At 42.7% G+C, this 25,917-nt stretch overlaps 2 protein-coding genes across 2 annotated transcripts in view; one reads left to right on the forward strand and one right to left on the reverse strand.

The window, feature by feature from the left end:
• Nucleotides 1–3,340, reverse strand: part of SFI1 (SFI1 centrin binding protein) — a gene marked incomplete at both ends in the record, with an annotated part of 23,710 nt that extends 20,370 nt beyond the window's left edge. The window contains 4 exon segments of the mRNA XM_079543688.1: nt 807–878; nt 1,824–1,869; nt 1,872–1,999; nt 3,321–3,340. Coding sequence (XP_079399814.1) covers nt 807–878; nt 1,824–1,869; nt 1,872–1,999; nt 3,321–3,340 — 266 coding nt within the window.
• Nucleotides 3,341–5,601: 2,261 nt separating this feature from the next.
• Nucleotides 5,602–24,267, forward strand: EIF4ENIF1 (eukaryotic translation initiation factor 4E nuclear import factor 1; the record flags this gene model as incomplete). Its single annotated transcript, XM_079543924.1, has 18 exons — nt 5,602–5,697; nt 9,250–9,323; nt 10,126–10,253; nt 10,794–11,089; nt 11,658–11,859; nt 13,299–13,474; nt 14,636–14,771; nt 15,098–15,277; nt 17,316–17,545; nt 18,391–18,462; nt 19,357–19,540; nt 20,197–20,276; nt 20,645–20,784; nt 20,960–21,044; nt 21,925–22,057; nt 22,767–23,105; nt 23,319–23,483; nt 24,041–24,267. 18 exons carry the CDS (start codon nt 5,602–5,604, stop codon nt 24,265–24,267), a joined length of 2,943 nt encoding a protein of 980 aa, XP_079400050.1.
• Between the last annotated feature and the right edge of the window lie 1,650 nt (nt 24,268–25,917).

The following is a 25,917-nucleotide window of genomic DNA, read 5'->3' on the forward strand; positions in this document are numbered from 1 at the left end:
GGAGGGTGGGAGGAATCACTGTCCCGAGTTTACACGCAGCCGAAGCGAGCAATGCAAATTCAGCGTATGGGATGGAAGGGCAGAAGGTTCACAGAACAGCTTCTGTTCAGCAACTGAGGCAGGGCAGAAGGCATTCAGTGCTGCACAATGGAAGTGGACAAGGAGCCGCTGGGCCTCGCTCCGACCGTAACAATGCAGCTCTTCCCACTGGGAGCTGCACCGGTTCCCAAGGGTGTGGTGAAGCAAGAATGAACACGCCAATTAAAATTAAACAAGAAAGAGAATCAAAGTGTTGGTTTTTAGTAGCTGATAGAACACCTACAACAGAAGCGAATCATTTGCCAAACGATTTCAAAGTCAGATGCACGTATGTAGACATGCTAAAAACAATACTTCAAGCACTAAAATGAACTGAAGATCTGTTTGTGTTCAAGATTAGGTATAAATTTGAAACATCATTAAATTTAAAGCAGGTATTATAATCATACCCCATCATTTGTATGCAAGCACAGTTGAATTTCATCAAGACAACACAGTTCCTCTGAATTTAATAAGTAGGGTTTAACCACAACTATTAAAAAAAAAAAAAAAAAACTATTAAAAAAAGCAGAAGCAAGAAGAACATCCAAAGAAAATCTTCAAATTACCTCAATAGACATCCAAGTATTTTCTTGTCAGACAGTAGACTCTTAGCCCAAAGTTACAGTACTAAACCATATTTAAAAAACAACAAACACCCCCCAAACAAACAAGCACCACCAAAAACACAAAAATCCATAGCACTTCATCCATTGAACTTCACTTACCTGGCTTTGGAAGGGAGAACTTGTCCAAATGTCCTTTTTGCCCAGAGATAGAAGAACTTCCTTTCTAGGTAACTGAAACAGAAGGAAAGTTTAGAATCTTTCTACTCTTCCTCTGTTAACACCCAGGCAGCAGTAAGAACAGGAACTAAGGCTAGTTATAATGTCAGTAATAACACTATGGGTCTGATTTTACAGAGATCAGGGGCACATACAAAATATTTACAGCCTGACATTAGTACCTTTAAACAGAACTACTCATCCAGCATAAAGAGAGGTCAGTGCACCACTGCAAAGCCGAGGTGTTTTCAAGCAGCCCACTTGCCTGCAGGGATACGAAATATCAGGCTGCTGATTAACTGGGGTGTGTTCTGTGATTTAAGGAGGTAACATTACTGTTTCTCTGCAGTGAATCAGCTGTATCAGACTTTCCAGAATAGTTAGGCCTCTCCAACATCTACCCCTGATCCCACCTCCCCCACAGTTTCTGCTCTACAGGCACCAGCTCAACATGGCAATCTGTGACTGCGATACCATCGGCCCTGTTTTCAAATGGTGTTAAGAAATAACTGGTTCAGAGATGGCCCAATAAGCAACAGAGCTGACACACAGCAATTACAGCACACTGCCATGCAGAGGGCCTCCTCCTTCAGCAAGCCTGAGCATCTGCTCCACTACTTGAACAAAATACCACGCTTTTGATCTATAAATAATTACCACCCCATTTTAGTCAAAATTACTTCAACCAACAAAAGAAGTAAAGAGAAAGAAGAGCAAGATTAAATTATTACACCTCGACAGGCTTCTAGCAACACATGCTGTTCAACAGCCATTGTTAAACTTGACATTAGAAAATCAGAAATGTGGGAAATCTGAGCAAATACACATCCTCAGGTTACCACAAGAAATACCAAAGAGTAAAACCTCTGCTTTAGCCCCATTTATACTATTAAAACCACACTTCTCTATGTGTGAGCCCCCTGCTGTGCTCAGTAAAAAGATACATAATGTCTTTATCACCTGATTTGGAATTCTTTTAACCTTCTTCCCTGACTCTGGGCATACCAACTTGATCCAGACTGTCATCACATCTGTCCTGAAACGGCCTGACAGACAGGCGAGCAATGGATTGTCCAGCTGCACGCACCTCAGGCTGAGGCAGCAGTTGAATAACACGGACCTTGCCAGGCTTTAATCTTTAAAAAAGAAGAAGAAAAAAAAAGAAAAAGAGAAATATTTTGCACAAAGCTACACTAATGGAATGATTTCAGTAAATTTAATATATTACAAAAGTATGCAATTGCATGTAGAAGCTGACAGCTACACGATACTACAATGTTTCCCTAACACCCTGCCTGTTTTCACAAATTCAACCTCTAAAAAAGCAGAATGAAGCATAACTGTCCATCTAGTTTCACATGGTTTGGAAAACAAGAATAATAAAAAAAATCCAACCAGATGAAACTTGCTGGACCAGTTGTGTTGAAGCCTCTTCCCCAAACAAATACTGCTGTCACCACAAAAAATTTGCACATTAGGACAACAAACATTCCTGAACTCCATAACAGGCAACAGAATCGAATGGGCTCAAGTCTCACCCTAGCAATCAGCTGAACCGAGCTAGGAAAAACACGGCTGCAGCCTGAAAAAGTCTTGTTTCTCACAAAGTTATTGGAACAATCCACACCAATAAGTTGCAGGAGATCAGCTGAGAAAGTATGCACAGCACAAACAATACACCACTGGAAAATGGACAAACAACCAACATCCAGTAGTTTAATAGTAAAAACCTCATAGGAGGAAACAGGCGGTTTTTGGACTGTCCCTGTGTGCTGCAAGGAGCTAAAACAAAGCCAATGAAACAATAACAAAATGTACTTTTTGCAAAAGAAATAAATTCCTCTTCTGTAAAATATTATTTGAATGTCTTCAATAGGAGGTGGGGCCCATCCAGCTGACAAAAGAATTCTGTGCATCTGAAGATGTGCAGTTAGGGCAGCTGTATCCACTTTGAAGAGTTTCAGTTCAAGCGCTTGTAAAATTACCTGCAAGAGCTTTCAGCACAAGTTTTTGTACACATCTGCAAGGCCCAACTTCCTCTAAAACCTTCTGAACTGTTCTAAGGCAAACTTAGTTGAACTTCCAGCAACGCAACATTACAAACAGTTAAAAAAAAATAAATCAAGCTTGGGTAAAACATACAGAAATTTTGTGTTCAAGTGTAAGGCACGTCACACAAAATTGCTGCTTGGGTAAACATACAGAAGACACACTGCTTAAGGAACACTGCTTTTACTGATAGTGTTATGATAACATAAACCCATGAAGTCATCTGGTTATCGTGAGCTTTTTATTTATTTACATTTGAAGAGGAACACTTTCTGATTAATAACATTCCATAGAGACCAATAAAATCCATATGAAAATAGACGTCTGTTGTCTTGCTGAATTTATAAGATGTCATCATAAAATTAATAGCCAAGGTCTTTAACAAAAAAGCATGCTATTATTGCTTACCTGCTTTTGGATTTCTCCATTTTGCTACAGTCCCAAGACTGCAGGAAATAAATGCACTCGCTGCACCGAGCTGTTGTGTAGCTTTGGATAAAGAAATTTGTTCTGATTACTCATGAAGTGAAACCAATTCCCCCTGTCCCATCACAACACATCCTGCTGAAGAGTCTGCCCCCTTCTTTCTTACAGCCCCTTTAGATACTGAAGTGCTGCTCTCAGCTCTCCCCACAGCCTTCTCCTCCCCCATGCTGCAGTCTCAGCTCAGCCTGTCCTCACAGGGAGCTGCTCCATCCCATGCACTGTGGATCTGCAGAATGACAGGAACTCCACTCACCCCACCTAAACATACAAAGAACATTGTGTATTTCTAGATGTTGAACATGGAAAGCATCCACCTGCACACTCGCAGCCTTGCTGATGGATCCGTAGGCAATAAACAGCCATAATCATGTGAACTCTATGACAGAAGCTGTGCCTGGGTAAAGCCGTGCTAGAAAGATGGTGTAAAGTGGAACAGATGACCACAGGGCCAATCGAGGGATAGAAAATCAGTACCTAACCAATCTGACTCCATTTTTTAAAAACCTCCAGCATCCACAAACACAAGAAAACGAATCAACAGTGAATTTCTGGGCATCACAGAAAGTAAGGCTCTATACAAAGCCCAGCACCCACAGATTTCAACGTGTAAGATTGAAGTTGTGCCAGAGCACCTTGCTGCAGCCAGGCTGAATTCCCAGAACGGGTCAGAAGGGCCCCTCAGCCCGCAGCCCACGCCGCGCAATTGGCCGGGCTGCGCCACACAGCGACCTCTCAGAGCCTCGAGCCGTTCAGAGGCGGGGCCGCTCCTCCCGCACGAAATTCCCCACAGCAGAGAGGATGCAGAACCCGAGCGCTTTTTGCGCTTCCGGACAAACGGCCCGAGAACCGCAGAAAGCCGACGCGCAGCTCCGAAGCTACCAGCCCTCACCCGGGGCCGAGGTCGCCACACCGCCTCCAGCCCGTTCCCTCGCCCTCTACCCTCACCGGAGCGCCTCAGCCCGGCGCGTCCCCTCACAGCGCGGGACGGAGCCCCGACACAGCCCAGCCTCGCACGGCGGCGCCCCACCGCCGCGCCCCGCCCACCACTACTGAGAGAGGCCGGAGTGCCGCCCGCGCAGCGCGGCGCCCCCTGGCGGCACGGAGGAGCGGCGGCCGATCGCGGGCCACGGGCCGCTACGAGGGGAGTGCCGCTACGAGGGGAGCGCCGGAGCGCTGCGGCAGGGGCAGAGCGGAGCGACGCCGTCTTTTATTGTAGGGAATTTCTGCCTCGGGTATCCGTTAATTCGCATTACACCGTTAGGCGCTGACAGGACGGCGTCTCCGCCGCCGACTGCGGTGACGCGTGTCGGGCCGTCCCCCCGCCCGCGATCGGCACCGCAGCGCCGCCGGAGCCGCGTTCCCATCCGCGGCGCCGCTCCCGCCCCGCTCCGCTCCGCCGCCCCGCCCGCACGTGGCGGCGCCGCGTCCCTCGGGGCTGCCCGCCCGGCCGCCTGCGGGCCTCGGGGCACCGCCCGCTCTCGCTCACCCGGCGCGGCGCTCGGCGCGGAAAGACAACGGCGGGACGAGACGAGGGGCGGCGGCGGGCGGCTGGCGGTGGAAGAGGCGGCTCGGCCCCGCGCCGTGCCCGGCTTTTCCAGTCAGGCGCCGCGCGGGGGAGCCCGGCCTCGAGCGTCCTCCGTCGCGCCTGCGCGCGGGCCATTAAATGGGTGCGGGGCGGGCGGCGGAAGGCCCCGGTTACGGCGGCTGAGGAGAGACAGAGTCGGGCGAATAGGGAGCGGGCGCGCGAGGCAGCCGCGGAGGGGCCGGAGGCGGGCAGGGCGCGGAGCCGGCCCGGTGCGCGTGAAGCGCCCGAGGGGTGAGAGCGGGAGAGCGGGGAGGAGCGCAGCCGGAGCGGGAAGCGCCGCGGGCGACCGCGAGGCCTCGAGCGGAACGCGGCGCCGTGAGGAGATCCGCGCCTCCTTCTGCGCCGCGCCGGGCCGCGGGGCGAATCGTGCCGAGGGCGCTCCGGAGCCGGGCGCTGCGCTGCGGGGGGCGGGCCGGGCCGGGCGGGGAGCCGCTCCGATGGAGCCGGGGGAGCGGAGAGCCCTTGTGCTGTTGTGCTGCGCGGTTATCTGTCTGCTCGGCTGGGTGCGGGGTTTGCTCCGGCCCGGAGTGTTTGCTCCTGACGCGGCGACGCGCGTTCCCAAATGAAGTGTCTCGTTTGTTTTTCGCTAGGTCCATGGTTAAAGGCTTTGACGTAGCCATGGATAAAAGAGGAGGCATAACAGAAGCTGAGAATGGTGATGCTTTTCTGGAATTGAACAGAACTGCGACGAAATACCCCCATCGCTATACGAAAGTAAGTGCCTGTGGAAGTTGTGCGCGGAGCTGTTGGCCGCGGGTAACGAAGGAGGGAGAGCATGGTTGCAAGCAGCCTCTGTGTGGGTCAGGACTTACTGGAGGACACAGGGCACGCGTTATTTGTGATGTAGCTGCACAGCCCTGTCCTCAACAGACGTTTCGTTACCACTGCTTTATTGTAGTACCTGAGCACTTTGGAGCGTGTGCTGGAGAGGCTGAAGCATGCTGCTCTTCTAGCTTTTCTCAGCATTTGTGCTTCATAGTTCTATTTTCAGCAGTGTTAGTTTAAATTGGCCAATTTCTTTACAACATACAGCCAACCAGATGTAATCGCAGCTTCAGTCTGTGCCTGTTGAGATGCCTTTTGTGATTTTACTTGCAGTTGCTCATAGTGAGGTTTTAGAAGCATGTTCACATGTGATTCTAACTAGTGCTCAGTGTGAAAGCTTTAGCACAGGTGCTCACATTTAGCTGTGATAACCATTGTTCTTATACTCAGTGTATTAACTAACTTGCAAATAAAGATCCTTTCAATATGGAGTTAATATACTGTGGGGCTTAATGTTCAAATTTTGTTTGGGCTTTTGGTATCACTGCTGAAACATGCTTTTAGAAAACTTTTAATGGCAGTTGTTTTGTTTTTTTTTTTCCTGTTGCTGAAAGCTGTGGGAACAGGTGGTCACTGCTTTGTGTAGAAATCTATTAACTTGTTTTACAGCAAATGGCTCAAAGTGTGGAACAGAGTGAGACAGCATGCTGCTGCTGCTGATTGTGTTATCTTACTTGAGAAATGCAGAACTGTTTTATTCTTAGAGATTGTGTATTTTTTTTAAAAGGAGAAAAGTTATCAGTGAGACTCTGCCCTGCTGAGATAGCAGGGCTGCCTTATTTTGACTAGACATTAGAAAGAAGCCAAGCAGCTTGGTGTCACAGTGGCAAAACTGATGTGGGAATAGTATGGCTCTCTCTTTCCCTCTCTTTTCTTAGACGAGATGTACATCTTAACTGAAGATGCAGAGGGTAGTAGTGTTTGGAACTTGATATTGAATTATTCCTGAAGTGGAGGAGAGGAGTTATCTTCAAACTGCCCATTAGAAAATCTGTGCCTGTCCTTGCTTGGTATTGTTCAGCTCCACATAGAAAGAGAAACTGAATGCAACTGCAAGTTGAGTGCTTTTTTGGTCTGTACTCAGTGCTGGTGCTTAGTATGTGAATAAAGCAGTGCAGCTGTATATCCAGTATTGTTATTGCCTGTAGTTCTGATCAGAATAAAGTGGCAGAATTAGTGCCAGAAAGCACCAGTCTATTATCTGTTGGTTTCCAAAGAGTCTGATTTCTCACCCTTCTTGACTCTTTTAAAATATCTTGCACAATACTGCTGTTTTTCTTTTGGTGAACTGTTTTGTTTGATATCACTGACAGCATAAGTGGTTTTCACATGATCAGTTTAGTACTATTCAGGGGTGGGAGGGACACTGCTTCAGGGCATGTGCTGCTGATTTAGAGCAGGGAGAGAGCTCCTCTAATAATTTAGGTTATTTTACAGTGGGACAACAGCTGGTTCATGTGATGAGTCCTTGTGAACTGCTTGAACATTTGTTCAGTGACAGCTAAAAATACCTTTTTCTCTTTCCTTACAAGCACTGTTGTGTGAATTAAGAAAAAAAATGAACAAAGGAACAAAATAAGCTGCACTGTGGAAGTGCTGTCATCAGTCTACTCTTAAGACAAGATGTTGTCTATTCCAGGCTGTGTCTTCTAGTGCTTTAGAAGCTGTTGCTCCAGGGTGTGCAGCTCATAAATGAAATGCTCTTGACTTCAGTAGAAAAGTTGCAATGAAATCTGTTTGAAGTCTATGAACTCCCTCTCGTGGCCAACAAAATAGTGAATTTCCAAGTCTGGTATTGGGCAGTGTTGTCAATAGTCCTCATATCTACATCAGGCTAAGATAGTATTACAGCATTGATGTTCCTCGTAGATCAATGTTTATTTTGGGAGACTGTGGGCAGAGAGTCCAGCCTCCTTCTGTTTAAATATTTGCTGTCCAGGTTGTCAGATGGTGCTGGGGAAAAACTCGTTTTGCTGAGGACTAGTACAGGGTTATGCTCAGGAAGTACATTTTATGGTACCTGGGTAAAACTTGGCATAGCTTGTTAGTGCAGCCACTGACCTGGTTTTAGATGCATGGGGATGATGATGTGAAAGCTGTTGTGTAAATGTTTCACTCTTGGATGACGGAGCCTTCTTCAGTATGGCTGATGTGGTGTCTGCTGTTAGAAGGGAGGCAGGTTGAAGAAAGGCCATCTACAGGAGATATATAAACAGTTAGAGATGTGCATCTTTACTATGTGTAACTCTGATTCAAAGCACTGATCACACCATAAGAGCTTTTTGAATATGGCAAGCTGCAGTGAGAGGTAGATTGCCAGTCTCCCTGAAATGGCTGGCTAGTCAGGGTGCACAGCTATCAACTCAAGAGTGTATTTGGTAGCTGGTAGGAAGTGTAAAACTGAAATATCAATCAGCATCAATTTGTCTTGGGTAGAATAAACTATAGGTGATGTTTTGTAATGGGTGATGGTCAGAAATGGCAAGCTTGTCTGGAATTTCCAGATCTGCTTTAGTAATTGATGTTGTGTAATGCTTTTATTTTTACAAACTGAATCTTGCATAGCATTGAACGCAGCAATTTTCATTCCATCTTGAAAACTTGCTGGCTCCAATGTCAGTATATCTGTTGTGCTTGTAAGCTAAGTTGTGCAGGGAAATAGATGAGTAAACAAGGCTAGTGTAGACAGCCTTAAGTGTTAATGAAGTCCAACCTGACCTAGCAAGGCTTAGTACTTCATGTCATTGTGGGCTTGAGGTTAATGTTCATGAGTAAAACTTACTCTTTTGCTCTTGTCATCTACAGTAGAGTAGATATGAGAAGAAATATGAATTTACTTGCTAAGCACTGCTGCTACTGCTTTGTCATATGCTTGAAGTCATTCTGATTTGTCATATAAGTCTGTATGACTAGTTTCAGATCATTTTCAGAAACCAGCTTTCAGGATCATTCAAACTGTTAATTTGTTTGGAAACCTTTGGTTTCTGGATTATATGAGTCCTACACTGACTCATATAAATGTTGTCTGAATTCTAAGTTACTCAGTGAAATACTCTCTTGGCACCTGAATCACACTCTAAAATTTGTTCTGTGCTGATCATGATGCTGTAACTTACTCTGCAGTGTATCAGTGTTACAGGTGAGACTCCTTGATTCTCAAACAGCATTACCTTGTCTCCAGCACAGTAGACAGAGCTAATAGGAGGTGAGCTGTATGGTCCTGATTAATGGATAGTTTGCTCAAAGGCTACTGGCGAAAGAACTGAAAAATAAACTAATTTCAACTTTTCACTGTCTTATTTAACAGGAAATGAACTAACACATTAAGAAACATGGCTAGTCAGATGAAATGGCTACTTTGAATAGGTGGTCTGGAACAAATATTTGAGTCACTTAAATCTTGTCTGGGTGAGAATTCAAACTGCTTGCTTTTTTTTCTAGGAGGAACTGCTGGATATTAAAGAGCGTCCTTACTCTAAGCAAAGACCTTCTTGTCTCTCTGAAAAATATGACAGGTATTTTCTTGATTATACAGAAAACTGCATGCATCTATTTCCAAAACAGAAGTTAAAATATCAAGTAGTTCTTAGCTAGAAAGTTTCTCTTATTTTGCTGCAAGTGTACTGAAGTATTTTCAGAAGTAATAATCCAGTAGAGGAGGCTGGATGCTCTAGTTGGGAAATTTATGCTTGGAAATGTAAGATTCATCAGAAAATAACTTTGCACTGTGCAGACCTCATAGACATGCAAAAACTATGCTTCAGCATGATTTTTGTGCTGTTTGATTTACTTAAAGTGGTACCAAGGATATAGGTGGGTGTACAGCACTGACGAGGTCATGTTGCAACAGGCTGACTTGCTTAATGGATTGCTCTCCCACGTTGACAGCGTACCTCATTTTAAAATGAAGGTGAGAGGATTCCTGGCTTGTGCAGAGAACATTGCTAAACAGCAAGATCTCCAATACCAGATTGGGTTTTTTTGGACAAGTATGAGATTGAGAGAATTTCCAGAATGCTACTGAGACACTTGATCCACTTGAGTTATTTTTATCACCATGTCAGGCAAACTTCCCTGATACTTAGTGGGATAACCCATGTTCTACAGTCTAAGCATATATGATATACTTACGTTTGTGGATCTGGAATACCATATGAGGTCATGAAGTGTAGTAAGTCAAAGATTGAGAAGTTGGGTGGGAGGTGGATCTCATTTGTGCAGATGGTTAGTGAGTTCTAGTTTTCAGCAGCAGTGTTACTGTTTCTTTACTAGACTAGTAGTAAGCAATCCTGCAACTTTGTTTCTTTGTTTTCATAGTGATGGTGTCTGGGATCCAGAGAAGTGGCATGCATCTTTATATCCGAGTTCAGGAAGGACTTCACCAGTGGAAAGCTTTAAAAAAGATTTGGATTCAGATCGGACTTCTCTTATGCGTAGGATAGTAGGTGAGTGTGCTCTTACAGTAGAGGAATCAAAGTTAAATGTAAGCTGCTGGCAAAACCTTTCCTTTGGGATGACAAATGATAAAAATATCTGAAAATTGATTACATGAAATAAGTATCAAGGAGACATTGGTGATTCCATGTATAACTTGTTTCTGGTATGCAGGTAACTCCATGGAACTTAGCAGTCTGTTATCACCTACTATTTTTTCAGGGTAGTAGAAAGTATATCTGTAATTATGCAGTTACAGAGGGTAGTTTTCTGTGCTTCAAGATTGGGTAAGTACTTAGGAGGTCTGGATGAGAGCAGGGACTTTCTGGGTGATGGAACAATGATTCCTAAATATCCAGCTGTGAATTTCAATTTTCATCTTTCTGTGGCACATGGCTAGGTTAGCCTCACAAAAATAAATTATGGATATTATCCTTCAAAAAGCTCTAGGATAGCAGCAAGGCTGTGGAATAGAAGGCTATCTTGTGGATAACTAGCTTGTGCTTGCTGTTACATTCAACTAAATACTTTGTGTGATCTTTGATTTGTAGATCCGAGAGAGCGAGTGAAAGAGGATGACCTGGATGTTGTCTTAAGTCCACAGAGACGAAGCTTTGGAGGTGGCTGTCATGTAACTGCAGCTGTTAGCTCACGTCGAGCAGGCAGCCCACTAGAAAAAGAGAATGATGGTGTCCGTGTTATTGGTGGACGTAGGATTGGCAGTGGAAGAATTATCTCTTCACGTAACTTTGATAAAGACCACAGGGGTGGTGAAAAAGATATACGTGATTCTAGAGATGCAAGAGACAGAGATCGTGAGAGGGACTACAAAGATAAACGCTTCAGGGTTTGTTCTTTTTTCCTGCTTAGATATTAACGTGGTTTTGGATAGTCTGCATTAAAAGTGACAGGAACAGACTAACTGCAGTTCAGTGTTCCACACAAGTGGGTTTCTTAAAGAGAATCTTTGTGATCTAATGGATGAGCGCTCAGAGCTTCAGGTGTCAATCCTTTTCCAGAAGAACTGGGATACATCCAGTTCTGTGTATCCTACGAACATCTCCTGTGATAAATGCAAGATACTAAGAAGTCTGATAGTTCATAGTTCTTGACCTAGCTGTTGTCAGCAGATGGAAGCTTTTATGCTTCAAGATATTTGTTTTAAACAATACAAAATATCTTCCTCTCGGGAAACAGAACTGAGTTTATACAGGCCTTTGCAGACCAATAGCCTTCATTGTTGAAGCAGAAATTCAGCTGTAAAGTTTAAAATTGAATAAGCAAGCTGAATGTGCTTTAAAAAAGAAAAACAAGATGATGGGTGGGAAATAGTGTCATCTGCTTTGGAGGTCAGGGAGGAATGTTATGAAACTACGTTCAGTGGTTAACTTAGTATTTTTAACATCCCACTTCAGAGGGAATTTGGTGATAGCAAACGTGTCTTTGGGGAGCGGAGAAGGAATGACTCGTACACAGAAGAGGAACCTGAGTGGTTCTCTGCTGGTCCTACAAGTCAGTCTGAAACGATTGAGCTCACAGGCTTTGATGACAAAATTCTAGAGGAAGATCACAAAGGGAGAAAACGTACAAGAAGGCGCACAGCCTCGCTGAAAGAAGGTAATGGTACATCTGACAAAGGCTTTTCTGTCTGTTCCGTGCTGCTGGATGTAGACATGATTCCATTACAGATACGGGCAAGTGTTGGGGTAATGCAGTTTACCAGCCTCTGTCCTGCATAGCTTTAGGCTATGCTAAAGCAGAAGGCTTATGAGCTGGGGAGTAATATTGTATCACTTATAAGGTTTTTGCAGTCTGAAAGGCAGAACTGAGGGTCTGGAAGAAACTTTATGGATATGGACAGCTTTTGGGAATTTGTAGGCTGCTGAAAGGATTTTGTCTACTTCTGTATCCTAATGATAAAGAATTGGTTTAAATTAAGCTAACTATGCTTTGAGATGCTTCAAATATTCTGTTTCCTATGGTAGTGCATGCATTAGAAATACTGGGTTGGACGTACAGCTGTACAGCTGCATACAGCAACATAAATTTAAATTGAATTTGGAGGCTAAATGTGAGCCCTCTGTGGTTGTTGGACATCGCAGCTCTACCACTGCACTAGCAAAAACTGTAGTACAAACTTGACTGAGGCAAGGAAGATGGCTGCTTAATGCTAACAATTTTACAGCTGGGCAAAATAAACCTGTACTCTTCAGAATTAAGCTGTACTATATTAAGTGAATACATAGTTCCAATTACATTAGGTTTGTATTAAGTTTCAGCTTTCTTGCAAGCTTAGTAACCCTTTATGTGTATACTTCTCTTGCTGAGGGGAATAGGAGCAATATTTACATTACTTACATACTTAATATTATTAAGTCTAATATTATTAAGAATGTTTATATCAAGTACCAGCTTTCAGGGAGCCTCGTCTGTGGAATTTCTAGGAGGAAAGCAGAAGCTTCCAAAGGATTCTTCATGGAAGAACAGCTGCTGTTAACATACTGGAATAGCTGTATCTGTTTGTCTGCTTAGTGTAACAGTACATCTCATCTGTGTTCTGTGTACTTTCCTGGGTTGATTAGGATACAGTTAATTACTGTTTCAATGGCAAGTCTCATTTTCACATTTTGAAGCAGATAGTTATAATTACAGACTAGAATTCCTTTACTGAAGATGTAGCAAGTCTTGGTTTCTGTTGTGGCAGACTGCAGCCATTGCAGTATAGATAACTTCTGTTGGAAGGAGCTTCAAAGATCCAGTCCAACTGCCTGACCATGTCAGGGCTAACCTAATGTTAAAGCACGTTACTGACAGCATTATCTAAATGCTGCTTGAATGCTGACAGGCATCAGCCATTTCTCTGGGAATCCAGTTTGTGTTTAACCAGCCTTACTGTAAAGGATTTTTTATGTCCAGTCTGAAGCTCCCCAGCACAGCTTTGTGCTGCTCCTATCAGAAGCTGTAATGGCTGGGTGAATGTATTGCCTGTTAGGTGCTGTTTGCATAGGAAATACTTCAGTGTAGTGACTCAGCAGCTATTTGATTTTCTTCTTAAGGGATAGAATGCAATGGTGGAGTGGCAGAAGAAGATGAAGTGCAAACTGTCCTTACCAATGAAACTCCAGCAGATCAAGAAGTTCCCAGGGAAGCTGTCTTACAAGAACCAGCTCCAGGGGAGTTTGACTTCAATGAGTTTTTTAACTTGGATAAAAGTGTTCCTGGCTTGGCTTCGGTGAGCTTTTCCTTTAAGCTGAGTGTACTCATAAGAGAAACTTCAGATTGCTACTATGTCCAGTTACAGTGTCTTGCTTTTAAAGTTGCTTAATGTGATGTGCAAGTCTAAGACAGCCTTTCAGAACTTGAATTTTGGTGTGCTAGGACACTACTTCTGAATGTTCTCTCTTTATCTCTAAAGAAAGTTTGAGTTTGTAATAATGCAAAGAAGGAAGAAAGACTCAAAATCACTATCTTGTTTGTTGCTGTTGTAAATAGTATTGAGCACCACTTGTTTCAGTGAACTTCTCTGGTGGCAGAAAGCTGTTAATCCTTTGGTCTGAAATGTTGTATGATGAAACTTCACCTATCCCCATTGAGCAAACTTTTAATTGGACTCTCTTGCAAGATACAAGAAGCTTTAGTTTGAGTTAAGTTTTACAATGCTCTGCTGTTGAAATTCATGTAGCAAAGGAGTAAACAGTCACTGTGAATGGGGTGGCTTTTGATCGATCAATTCAGCAAAGTCGCGTTCAGTGAAGCCGGGTCAGGCTGAAGGGAGAAGGAGCTGGCTGCTAGACTCAATTGATCTGAAGAATGCAGCCCTCTTAGGCACAGAGTAGTTCAGGATGTGAAGTGCAAGCAGGTAGCCCTTGGCTGCTGGCCTTCTGCCCCACCTGTTGTGGAATACTCCAAGGCTGGGGAGTTGTCCTTGCACATCATCCAAGGCTCTGTCCTTGGAGCTGAAGTGAGTCATGGCTGCAGGAAACTCAGCTAATCAAAGTATTGCTTATGTGCTGTGATAGGGACCAAGACTGGCCCATATCTGGCCAGAATTACTATTATATTATAACTTGCTTTATCTCTTTTAGAGAACGCTTCTGCTGCTTTTCTCACGCATCCACTTTGAAATGTCATAGGTGCAGCATTTAGGTGATGCTGTTTCAGTTCTTATTTAAATCTGAACAAATTTTTGGTATAAATGAAAGATGTAATGGACTTTTGCCAACACTGGTTATACAAATGCTATTATATTTTGAAGGAAAAAGTATTTCAAAATTTCTAAACTCCAGGGTCCCCATCTCATTATCTATAATAGAATAATCTTGGTTGTACAGTGAAGCCTCTCAAAGATGCTTCTGATCATAAGCTTCTGGTTTTTTTTGTTCTCATAATCTAGATGATAGAAGATGTGCTAGGGGAAGGTTCAGTGTCTGCCAGCAGGTTTAGCAGGTGGTTTTCTAATCCCAGTCGTTCTGGAAGTCGGTCAAGCAGCTTGAGATCTACACCCCATGAGGAACTGGAGAGACTAGCAGGTAAGACTGCAGAACAATGCGTGATCTCTTTCTTTTGTATTCCCTCCTACTTGTTTAATGAGAATGTGGCAGGTACACTTTAGAACAGTGCATCTCCCGCAGTTCAAGCACCTGATGTTCTTTTGGAAGTTCTTAATTTAAGCAGCTATAAGTTCTGTTTTTATAAGCGTTCTTGTCGTTCTCATAATGACTTTTCAGCTGACCTTGGGCAGAGGGTATGAGGCGTAACTTCAGTGACCTGTTGAACTTGGTTACCAGTGTATGTTCATCTTGAGACATTGGGTTGGTAAACTGATGTGGCAGTGCTCCTGGTTTTGCTGTTTCAGGTCTAGAGCAAGCCATTCTCTCCCCTGGCCAGAACTCTGGAAACTACTTTGCTCCCATTCCATTGGAAGACCACTCTGAAAACAAAGTGGACATCCTAGAAATGCTACAGAAAGCCAAAGTGGACTTAAAACCTCTTCTCTCAAGTCTTTCAGCCAACAAGGAAAAGCTTAGAGAGAGCAGTAAGTGCCTCTTCAGATATCGTGGAGTTCTCATTGTGCAGTACCTCAAACCAAGAGGCTTGGTGTTCTGGATACATCAACTACCAAGTCCAGAAGTAGGAAGCACTACAGGTTTACTGGCACTATAGACCACAAAATCAGCAAATCTTAGTTATGTTAGTGTCTTCACTAATTCTTTTCATCCTGATCACAGGATGACATCAACTCTCAGACCATTTACTGGCCAGTAATGATCATAACTTAGGATGATGCAAATCTTGAGCTGAGATTCATGCTTTCTCTGGCCTTTATTTAAGCTTGTCGTGCTTGAGACTGGTAATGTCAGTTCAGAAACTGTAGTATCTGAACTCTGGTTTACCAAAAACGTGTTTTAATTCTTGCCAGGATCTTCAGTGGATCACATCGATCCATTAAGTGCTGGGATCTAAAAAAGATGAACGACTGCTGGAGGATATTAGTGTTTCTTCAAACTGTTAATACTAAAATCAAATCTCTCAAGACTGTTGCTAGTACTTGAGTCACAGTGATCTGTTTGCTGTTCTGTTTTCTAATTAAACAATTAACCTTGAGGTACAACGTAGGAACAGATTTGCCTCAGTTACACTAACCTAACTAGAATCATGGGACTGCAGGTAACTTCCTGTTAGCAGTTGCCAGCAAAAGTGAATTCTATTTTCAAATGAGTTCAGGGCTGACTTAAACTTGATGTTGAAGGGACTTTTCAGTTATGCATTTGCACGTTTGGCACCATAGCACGCATGGTGGTACAAAAACACATGTGTTCTTTTTTAAATCTTAGTCTTGTTCCAAATTATTTTCCATTTGGCAAGCAGCATGTGTTGCCTTGTGAAATGGACTGAACAAAATGTAATGCTGTTCCACAATCTGTGTGAAGCAACTGGGTATGAAATCATCCAAGAACTGCAAATATTCTGAAGCATCCATTTCAGGAGCAGGAACTGTCTGGCTAACATGTGGAAAACATTTTCTTAATTTGACTTAAATAGAAGTGCAAGTCTTTTCAATGTTCTGCTTGGTCTGAATTTCCTACTAAACCATTTCTAAACTTTGATCCTCACAAAACAGCAATGAAGGAATAAAGAACTGGGGGAAGCTTCCATTCACACTCTGACTTGTTGTGTGTTCTCATAACTTACGAGTACTACGGAGATTCCAGTCCAATTCCTCTCCACCAACGTCATGCTTTTCCTTCATGTTTCATTCTGCATGTCTGAATCATTGCTTCGTCTCGCCTTCTTGCCCAGATTTCCAAAAAAATCTTGTTTCTTTGGGTCAGTGCTTGCTTCAGCAATTCATAGCATGCGCCTTTCTCTGTTCTGTTAAGGTATCATACCTTGGGACAAACAAACTGGTCCATAATGCTTGTCTAGCCTTGTTATCAGTTTGCATATATGCATGCACACAAATGCAAGTACTGCTTATTAACATTTGTACCTTATTCTGATTACACCAGTGAAATCTTTCTGTAATGGCTCTTAATTTTGGGGCAAAAAAGCCTACTTCAAACTTAATGCACACCAACTAAGTGTGCAACTGATTGTCCAAAGCATCAAGGTTTCTCCAGGTATGTATCCTCTGTACCTATGACAGCTTCAGGCAGCTTGACACTCCTTACACTGTGGCTGTAAGACAATCTGAAATAAAAGAAATAGAATTTTCTGAGTTAAACTCAGTCTTTTCATGTGAATATTCTCTATTAAAAGTAAATGAAATCTTAATATGCTGTCAAATGAAGTAATGGCTTGTCACCCAGGGTAAATTAAAGGTAATGAAAACTTAACAGGCTCTTGCGGCGCCTTACATGCTCTTATTTGTGCACGATGATACCTCCAGTGTGAATATGAAGATGTCTAAGTACAGGTAAGATGCTGTTCAGCAGCTGGTGCAGATATCAGAAAACAAGTTTTTTGGCTGTTACCCTGTTTTCAAACAGTTTGTATTCAACTCTTGCACAAGAATGGAGCTTGCTTTTAAAAAGGGCACTGTGGTTCACCACTATTTCTTCTGTATTTCTCAGCGCATTCAGGAGTTGTGCTTTCAGTGGAAGAAGTTGAAGCTGGGCTTAAAGGCCTAAAAGTGGATCAGGAGGGGAAAGTTGCTACTCCATTTATGGCAGAGCAAATGGAGGAGTCGTTGAACTTAGCTGGGTCCAGGCAGATCAAGAAGGATGGGGATATGACTGCGTTTAACAAACTGGTCAGTAGCATGAAGGCAAGCGGGACTCTACCTTCGCAGCCCAAAGTCAATGTAAGTAACACACAGCTGTCTCTAGTGAACTGTTAATGGATCTGTGTGAAGATTCAGGATGCAAATTGAAAACCCCTTACATTACACTTCTGATAACGTGTGAGGCATGGTTGAATCCGGTGGCATGATATTAAATAGTGGCTTTCATTTACCATTTTGTTGCTTGAAGGTGGAAGAAAGCAGTAATAAAACAGATGTGCTGTTCATTTTCTCCAGCCAAAGCAATTAGGTTTCTGTTGGTTTTTATTATAGAGGGCACTGCTCTATGAGTTCCTATACTTGAACTTAACTTGTCAATGTTTTGATTAGAAGCAAACTTCTCTGTAAAAAAGAAAAAAAGAAAAAGAAAAAAAAAAAGAAAAAGGGCATGGGCCATGCATAGCAGATACCCTCAGTCAGCTCCTTATAGAAGACATGCCAGAGATGAGTGAGTGCCTCAGTACTGCTGTTCAAAGACATCTGTCAAATATGTCAATTAGGTGTCACTAATGCTTAGCTGAAGCTTGTATTTCTTGCTGTACCAGTGCTCCTTATTTCTGCATTGCTTCAGTTGCCCACTTGCCCTAGCATTTCTTCTAGTTTGCACAATCAAATTCAGGGATCAGTGTTGTACTTTGAGTTTATTGAACTGTTTGCATGCAGTCTAACACTAGTTTTCTTGAGGAATATCAGTGAGCCTGCTCAGCCTTTAACTTGGCTGGGATTTTATTTGGCTGATGACTAAACTGTAGTCCTCAGAACAGACAAAACTGTTAACATCACTGAGACAGGAATGTGGATTGTGTCTTAATGAATACATTGCTTGTCATATTTAGGTGTAGCTTAAAGTGTTTTCATTTTCTTAGCAGAGCCTTGAGAGTCATTTAATGTCCCCGTCAGAGATACCAGGCCAGCCTCTATCAAAAAATATTCTGCAGGTATTTCTTATAAGCTGTTTAGATTTTTCTTTTTCCCTACTAGGAAAAAAAGAAACACAAAATAATGTTTGGAAGTAAGGCTTTAAGGCAGTTGTAAGGGGTCAGACTATTCTCCCTGTAAAGGAAGCTATTTACAACTGAACTGTGAATTTGTCTTACGATGCGTGTCCCATGATTATAATTTGAAAGCATACAAGAGTTGCTATGAAAGTAAGACTTTCTAATTTATGTTTGCCTGCATGTCAAAGGCAGATGTTGGTGAGATGGCAGTAAAGGTTAAACCTGTCAGTACTGTTATGTTTTGCTGCTGTGGGATAGATGGCAGCAGAGGGGCAGCGTGTTGAAGTGGCATCTGACATGGAAATTTGTGCAAAGTAAAGGTGTGGAATGGAATTCCTCTACATGTCAATGGGTGCCAGATCTCTCCTACATTCATTGATGCTTGCTGAATGTTTGTGGAGACTAAGCAGGGGATGTCAGCACAGTGAGGTGCTGAGTGGTGCGTTTCAGCAGTGTGACAGTGGTCACCTTCACTGGTGCAGGTTTGTACAAGCATGGCATTCAGGCTCTCGTTAATGGCTGCCAGAAATGCACAGCTAATGGTGGTGACTGTTGAAAAAGAGTGTTTTGCAGCTGAGAATTTGCTTTATCAGTGTGGCTGTACATCTTGTATCTATTGTAGTTCCTATGGAAGTAAATAGGAGGTGTTAGTTCCAGAGCCACTTCTGTGAAACCTGGCTAGGTGTCTAATTCTACCAGATTTGGTGTCTAGTTGCACAAGTCAGCCTTCTTTTCTAACTTGCTAAAAATAGCATAGTCTGCAGTCCAGTAAAATGAACCCTTCTGTGTAAATTGATCTGCTATTCTGAGCATTCTTCTGTTACGTGTTCATAGGAACTTCTTGGTCCACCCATTACCAGACCTGCTTCATCAAATGTCTTAAGTGGCCTAATAAGTGGTTTGGAACCTGGAGCCTCTTTGCTGGGACAGAGGGTGCCCTCTCCTCCTATCCCACCTGTGTTTCCAACTCGAGCTGCTTCTGCAGATTACCTGCGCCATAGAATATCTTCACCTATTGGTATGACTTGTTGCAAGACAGTGTTTCTTATGGATTTTTGGAATTATTCCACTTTCTTTTAAAAAACTCTCCATAGAACAGTGAACTTGGTGACATTGGTAGACAGGTTTGCCTCTTGACTGTGTACAAGATGCATCCTTGTTGGTCTCTGTTTAATCACAAAAATCTAGAAGTCAACATCAGCTGGAACTCAGAGTAAATTCTGGTGCATTGAAATGTGGTCTGCTACATAAACTAATTTCCACCTGGGAAAGAGTTTATTCTCTTTATAGCAGCTGGCACAGCGCTAGGCTGTAGGTATGTAACAAGCTGATAGAGCATTGCTGTAGCTACTGCTGAGCAGTGCTTGCACAGTGTTGAGGCCTTGACTGTTTCACATTCTGCAGCCCCAGTGATTAGACTGAGGGGCACAGCTAGGCAGATAACCTGAATTAACCAAAGAGTTGCTCCATGCCACTTAATGCTCAGCAGTAAAAGGAGAAGTGGGTTTAGGAAGGAGGTTGTCTTTTGCTTGGGAACTGACTAAATGGGAAGCTGAGAATCTTGACAGGGGATCTTTAATTTGGTACGAATGGTTTACTTAAGGGTATATATCATATGCTGGGGGGGAGGTCTGACAGTGCTTGTAGATGCAGCTGTTGAATGTTTTTCATTAGGTTTTGGACAAGGTTCTCAGCAATTGCTCGGTGATCCATTTCCAGGTGTGAGGAAGCCCATGAGCCCAGTTGCTGCACAGGTTAGACCGAAGTGCTTTTTGCTTGTATGTTAAATTTGCTTAATAATCTTTCTCCTTGTATTTTGGAGTCCAGAAAAAACTCGTGGAAACAAGTTTATTGAGTAAACATGTAATATGTGCTTGTTCTAGTTAACTCCAAGTATGAGAATGTGGAGTCTAATTTAGTACCATCTCAAAACCTCATTGTAATTAGAACTATTTTAGGTTATATTAAGAGCTTTTAAGCATCTGTTGTCCCTCAGTAAAATAGAGGGCTGTTAGTGGGGAGATGCTTTGTGAAGGCATAGCAGTAAACCTTTAGCATTATTTCTTTCAAAAAAAACCCTTTGATTTGTGGTGTTTTCTTTTCCAACCCAACTCCACTTCAGATGAGTCCCCTGGAAATACAACAAGCTGCATTAGAGGGACTAGCGTTACCACATGACTTAGCCATACAGGCAGCAAACTTCTATCAGCATGGCTTTGGAAAACCACAAATGGACAAAAACAGAGATGGCTATAGAAACAGGTAGGTATCTGACTGCAAAACATAAAAGGCACGTTGTCAATTGTTTTTCACTTGGATATTTTCTTTCAGAAGAGACTGGTGTTAGTGTGACTTGGGCTTGTATTGTTTACTGGCAATCTTGACTTTCATTCTGAGCCATGAGTAGAACTGCCTCTAACTTCCTGTTCTTCAACAGACAACAGCGAGTGACTAAATCACCTGCACCAGGACACAGAGGGAATACATCTTCTCCAGCCCCCACAGCATCCATCACTAGCATGGTCAGTACCCCAGTACGTAATGACTGTAGGAAGAGCTGTAAAGGTAGCTGCAGTAACAAGATCATGGCAACCACAGTCAGCAGAAGAATGTAAAGAGGAGTTGATTGAATCACAAGGGCGATATTGTAATGACAATGAAAGGATTAATTGCATGTGATGCTTTGAAAAATAGCCTTTTCTGATAGGTGGATTACCCAGAACTGAAGAAGCCCCACTAATGTTTCCTTGACCCAGTCTTCTCAAACAAAAGGAGGATAACTATATAGAAAAACTAGGCCTTCATATTTTGATGCCCAGGCTTCCAAAAGATAAGGGTTGAAAGTTGCTGGGCCCTGTAGAAAACACTGGTCTGCAATAGGGGTATGAAGTGATTCACCTAAATGAAAGCTGAAATAGTATCTTTCAAAAAACGAAAGCCTCAAACTTGACTGTTGCCTCCCCATCTTCAGTAGTATGTTGCTTTGGTCTAAGCTTTCCAATTAATCAGTCAAGTACTTGCAGTTTAGGGCCAGCACAAGACATTAGCTGCTAAACAGTTGCAAGAACTTTTTATATGTGTAACAAGTGTTACATAACTTCAAATGGGGAGAGGGACAGCTAAGGCAGTAGTTTTCCCTGGATTTGTCATCCATGAGTTAATACAAGTAAGGTTTCAACTAGCTCTGTGAGAAACAAAGATAAAACTTTGACAAAAAATAGAGAAGTACTTGAATTACAGAATAAAGGGATGAAATATAGCGAACCAAAGTAATTGGTGAATTAAGTAGCTGATTAAACAGAGCTTCAAATGTAAAGGGTACACAAGAATTGATGTCCACTCACAACTAAGGTAGTGCAGCCTTGGCAATAAGCACTGACTGCTTTCTACTGTTCTCTGCAGCTGTCTCCTTCCTTTACACCTACCTCAGTGATTCGCAAGATGTATGAGAGTAAGGAAAAGAGCAAAGAGGAGCCAGTTTCTGGGAAACTGAAAGTCAGTGATGGTAAAGATGAAAATCAGAGGCCAAATGAAGGTATTGTAATGGCTTTAAACTAACACACATGAATGAGACTTGTAATAGAATTGAAGAGCTCTAGTACATGTGTCCAGAGTGACTTAAGATACCTCTGATTTATAGAGTGCAGGCAGGTGTAAAAAATAAAAATGGATCTATAAGAAGGGTTAGAGAGCTATGAAGGAGATGTACACCTGAGTGCATTCTTCCAGCAGTGTTAGGTTTACATCTGTTATTCTTGTTTGTAAATGGTACTGACCATAGGAAGCCTGGAAAAAAACTGCTTATTTACAGCTTTTTGGATGAATTAGCATATTAACAATATTAATTGCATACAATACCAGCAATTGAATACAAGCAACTTACAGCCCTCCTGCAACATCTTAACTGAACAATTAAAGCTGAGACCAATTAACCTCTCCCAAATGTAGCTGGTTAAGGAAGTGTTTTGTCACACTGACTGATATAGGTGGCTGTTAAGAAGAAATGCTTAATACTGACTGACCCAGTAAGACTAGTGTCCAGTTGCAATTACATTGTACTTCAGTACTATCAACAACAGAGAGGTAGCTTAATGCCATTCAGGAAAGCCAGAAGTTTCCTATTGAATATAAATAAAGTTTAGTTAGTCCTGGAATTTAGCAATCTAATAGTCATCACCTTTAATTTTCATTAGATGCAATCTCTAGCTGTGGATTATAATAGCTGTATTCAATTCTAGCTACAGATAATCTACTGTCTAGTTCTGTGGAGAATGCAGATCAAGAAACTTTGCCCACCTTAGGTACCAAACTACCTGCACTGCAGCGCTCTGCATGTTCCACGCCTCTTACCCAAGCAAATCGTTGTACCAAAGAGCAAGACTACAGGCCTAAATCAGCTGGTAGAAAGACTCCCACGATGGCCTCCCCAGTACCAGGAGGCCCTTTCCTCCGTCCTGTTCATCAAGTACCCCTTGTTCCCCATGTACCAATTGTGCGACCTGCTCATCAACTGCATCCAGGATTGGTCCAGAGAATGCTGTCGCAGGGGGTTCATCCACAACATCTTCCTTTACTGCAAGCAGGTAAATCATACTTTGTCCCTTAAGTTAAGCCCTTCCATGAATATGCCATCATTTGCACTGGGAACAAATTGGTACTTAGTACTAGCAATGTTTATTACATGAAAACTCTTAAAATCCAGGTAGCAACTTCCAGTCCATCTATAATATAAATGTTAGTTTTGCTTCAAGGTCCTCCTGCCTATTAGGTGAAATTTCCTCATTGCTGTTCAACAGGTATGCTTCCTCCTGGAGTGGACCTGTCTCACTTGCAAGGAATATCTGCTCCCATCCTTGGCCAACCTTTTTATCCATTACCAACAGCCAGCCATCACATCTTAAACCCACGCTCTGGGACACCTTTGCAGCTAGCGATGATGCAACAGCAACTACAAAGATCAGGTAAGCTAAAACATGCAAGGGGAGTGTGAGGTTTTCAAATGCTGGCAGGGTGTTCCAGTTAGTATACTTGTTGGCTAGCTTTAGTATATAGGAATAAGAGGAAGTTACTTTATCTACACAAGAATAGTGATTATGAATATCTAAATTGCCAGAGTAGTTTTGCCTACAATGGGTTCTCATACCAGAAGAAAATCCAAGTGAAGCATTCAGCTTCAAGATGTGTTGCTATTGATGGATCTGTGTCTTGCAGCACGTGTGCAGTCTTTCCTTCCTTTCTGGGTGAGAAAGGCTGCCCATCTACCTCCAGTAAGATGTTCCCTTCTTTTTTTCCAGTGAAAACCTACATGGTACTGTGTCCAGAACTGGTAGTCAGGTGGTTTGTGGGAGTACTGACAAGAAAATGAGCAAGGGGGTCTCGATTTCCCAGGAGTAATAGAATGTAAAAGTCACGTTTGGTTTACATGCAAAATGCTCGTATGAGGTATCAGTTGCTCTAGGGGAAATTGCACTGTTGGGCGAATTCACTACTCCACTTCAAATAGCTTTACATTTCACAGGCACTGGAGCACAGGGATCACCTGCTGGTGTGCAAACAACCCCTCAGAACGTGTCGTCTCGGACTGGATTATCTCATGGGCACACGCAGCTTGACCATCGTCCCAGCCAGAGAAGTGGCTCTCCCATTGGCCTTGCAAAGTGGTTTGGTTCAGATGTCTTGCAGCAGCCTCTCCCTTCCATGCCATCCAAAGTCATCAGTGTAGATGAACTGGAATATCGGCAGTGAACAGTGACCACTGGGTGGGACACTTGTGATTCTTTAGACTGGATAAAGATGTCCATAGTCAGGACTTCACCTCTTTGTTTTTTTTGGGGCTTTTATTTTTAGCACTCTGTGCAAGATTTCTTTTGAAAGACTAAAGCACATGGCACCTGTTCTGGTCTCATGTCTGCATCAAGACTAAGGGATCCATTATGGCTTGAATAGTGAAGCCTGAAGAAATTTAGATGCAAGACAAAGCCAGTTTAATCCTGGAAGTGTCTATTTTTTGGTTTTGTAAGATATGTGAATGAAGTGCTGATATTCTCTAGTGTAGGGGTAGCAGCTATAAATTCCTCCTGCAGAGAACTAAATGTATAGACCCTTGTGTACAGACTTGTGTATAAACAATCTTTTGTATATATACACATAGAATAGCTTTTTTGAATCTATACAGCTGTACATAAGAGTAGCTGATGACAGTTAAGCTTTAGTTGTGCCTATGGTTTGGATCTTTCTCCATTGTACATGTGGGAGTTTAAGATTAAAGTTGCATATCCTAAGTGTGAGTGAACAGGATAAAGTTGCTTTGCCTTTTCTTGCTGCTCATCTCCTGTAGGTCTCCCTCAAACACATCTGTCAAGTACTGTGCACTCAGTGTAGCTAGCATCAAAGTGAAAAAGCCCACACCTTGCTGTCTGCGTAACAGAAGTCCGATTCCTTGTGTGTATGACTCTTGCCATCAAGTGAGAGAATTGTCTAGTCTTCAAATGGCATTGAGGTACAGTGATATTAAGCCAAATCTTCATCTGTCACAAGCAAAGAGACTGTTGGTACCTACTGGTCATAGTTCTTCCAAGAGGGCTGGTGCTGGTCCTTGTTTAGCTGCAGTATTTTCCTTGTTTTAATCTTCCAAACAAGTTACTGAAGGTCATCAAAATGGAGCCTTTAAATCCTCACCCTTCAACTCCTCAGTCATAGGTGTGGTATGTTCTATACTGCCTTCCCTTCTATGCACAGAAGGGAGTCCCAAGAACTGTCCTAAGTCTGGTGTGCATCTACTGATGCAATTACTGTGAAACTTGCTTTTGGAGTCTTGTTCTGCGGTTTGAAAGGGGGAGGAGGGGGTAGTTTTGTGATCTTACTGTGTATATTTGGTTTTTAAAATACTATGTTCCTTTTAAGCCTGTTTCACTTTCCTGAACAGTTCAGTGTTTTTTCCATCCTTTACTGCATGGTTCTTCACTTCACTTTCTCACTTGTGTTAAGTCTAGTACTGCTGTCATGTCTTCTATCTAGCTTAGGCCAGTGTGCTTTTTAAAAAAAAAAAAAGTGAAAGCAGAACCAGAATTGTCACAGACTTGCTCTTTCAAAGTCTCACTGAATGCAAAACCAGCAGCAGAAAGAGAGAAAAAAAAAAAACAAACACTTGACTAATAGAACAATTGTCAGCATGCTGTGGTGGGTTTGTTTCAGTCTAGCAGAGACAATGTTGTATGGAAATAGCAAGCTGATATTAGATATGGAATCTGTTGGGGGTCACCCATATTTCTAGTGGTTGTTCATAAAACAATCTCTGTAAAACATGCAATCACCAGCTTGTCCTTGTAAGATTGTTTTCATACTTTTTTAACTTGACACTTTCCCAGTAACATTCTGTAAATAAAGTTGATTCTA

Source organism: Tetrao urogallus, assembly GCF_951394365.1.
Source record: "Tetrao urogallus genome assembly, chromosome: 17".
In the NCBI taxonomy this organism is placed as follows: domain Eukaryota; kingdom Metazoa; phylum Chordata; class Aves; order Galliformes; family Phasianidae; genus Tetrao; species Tetrao urogallus.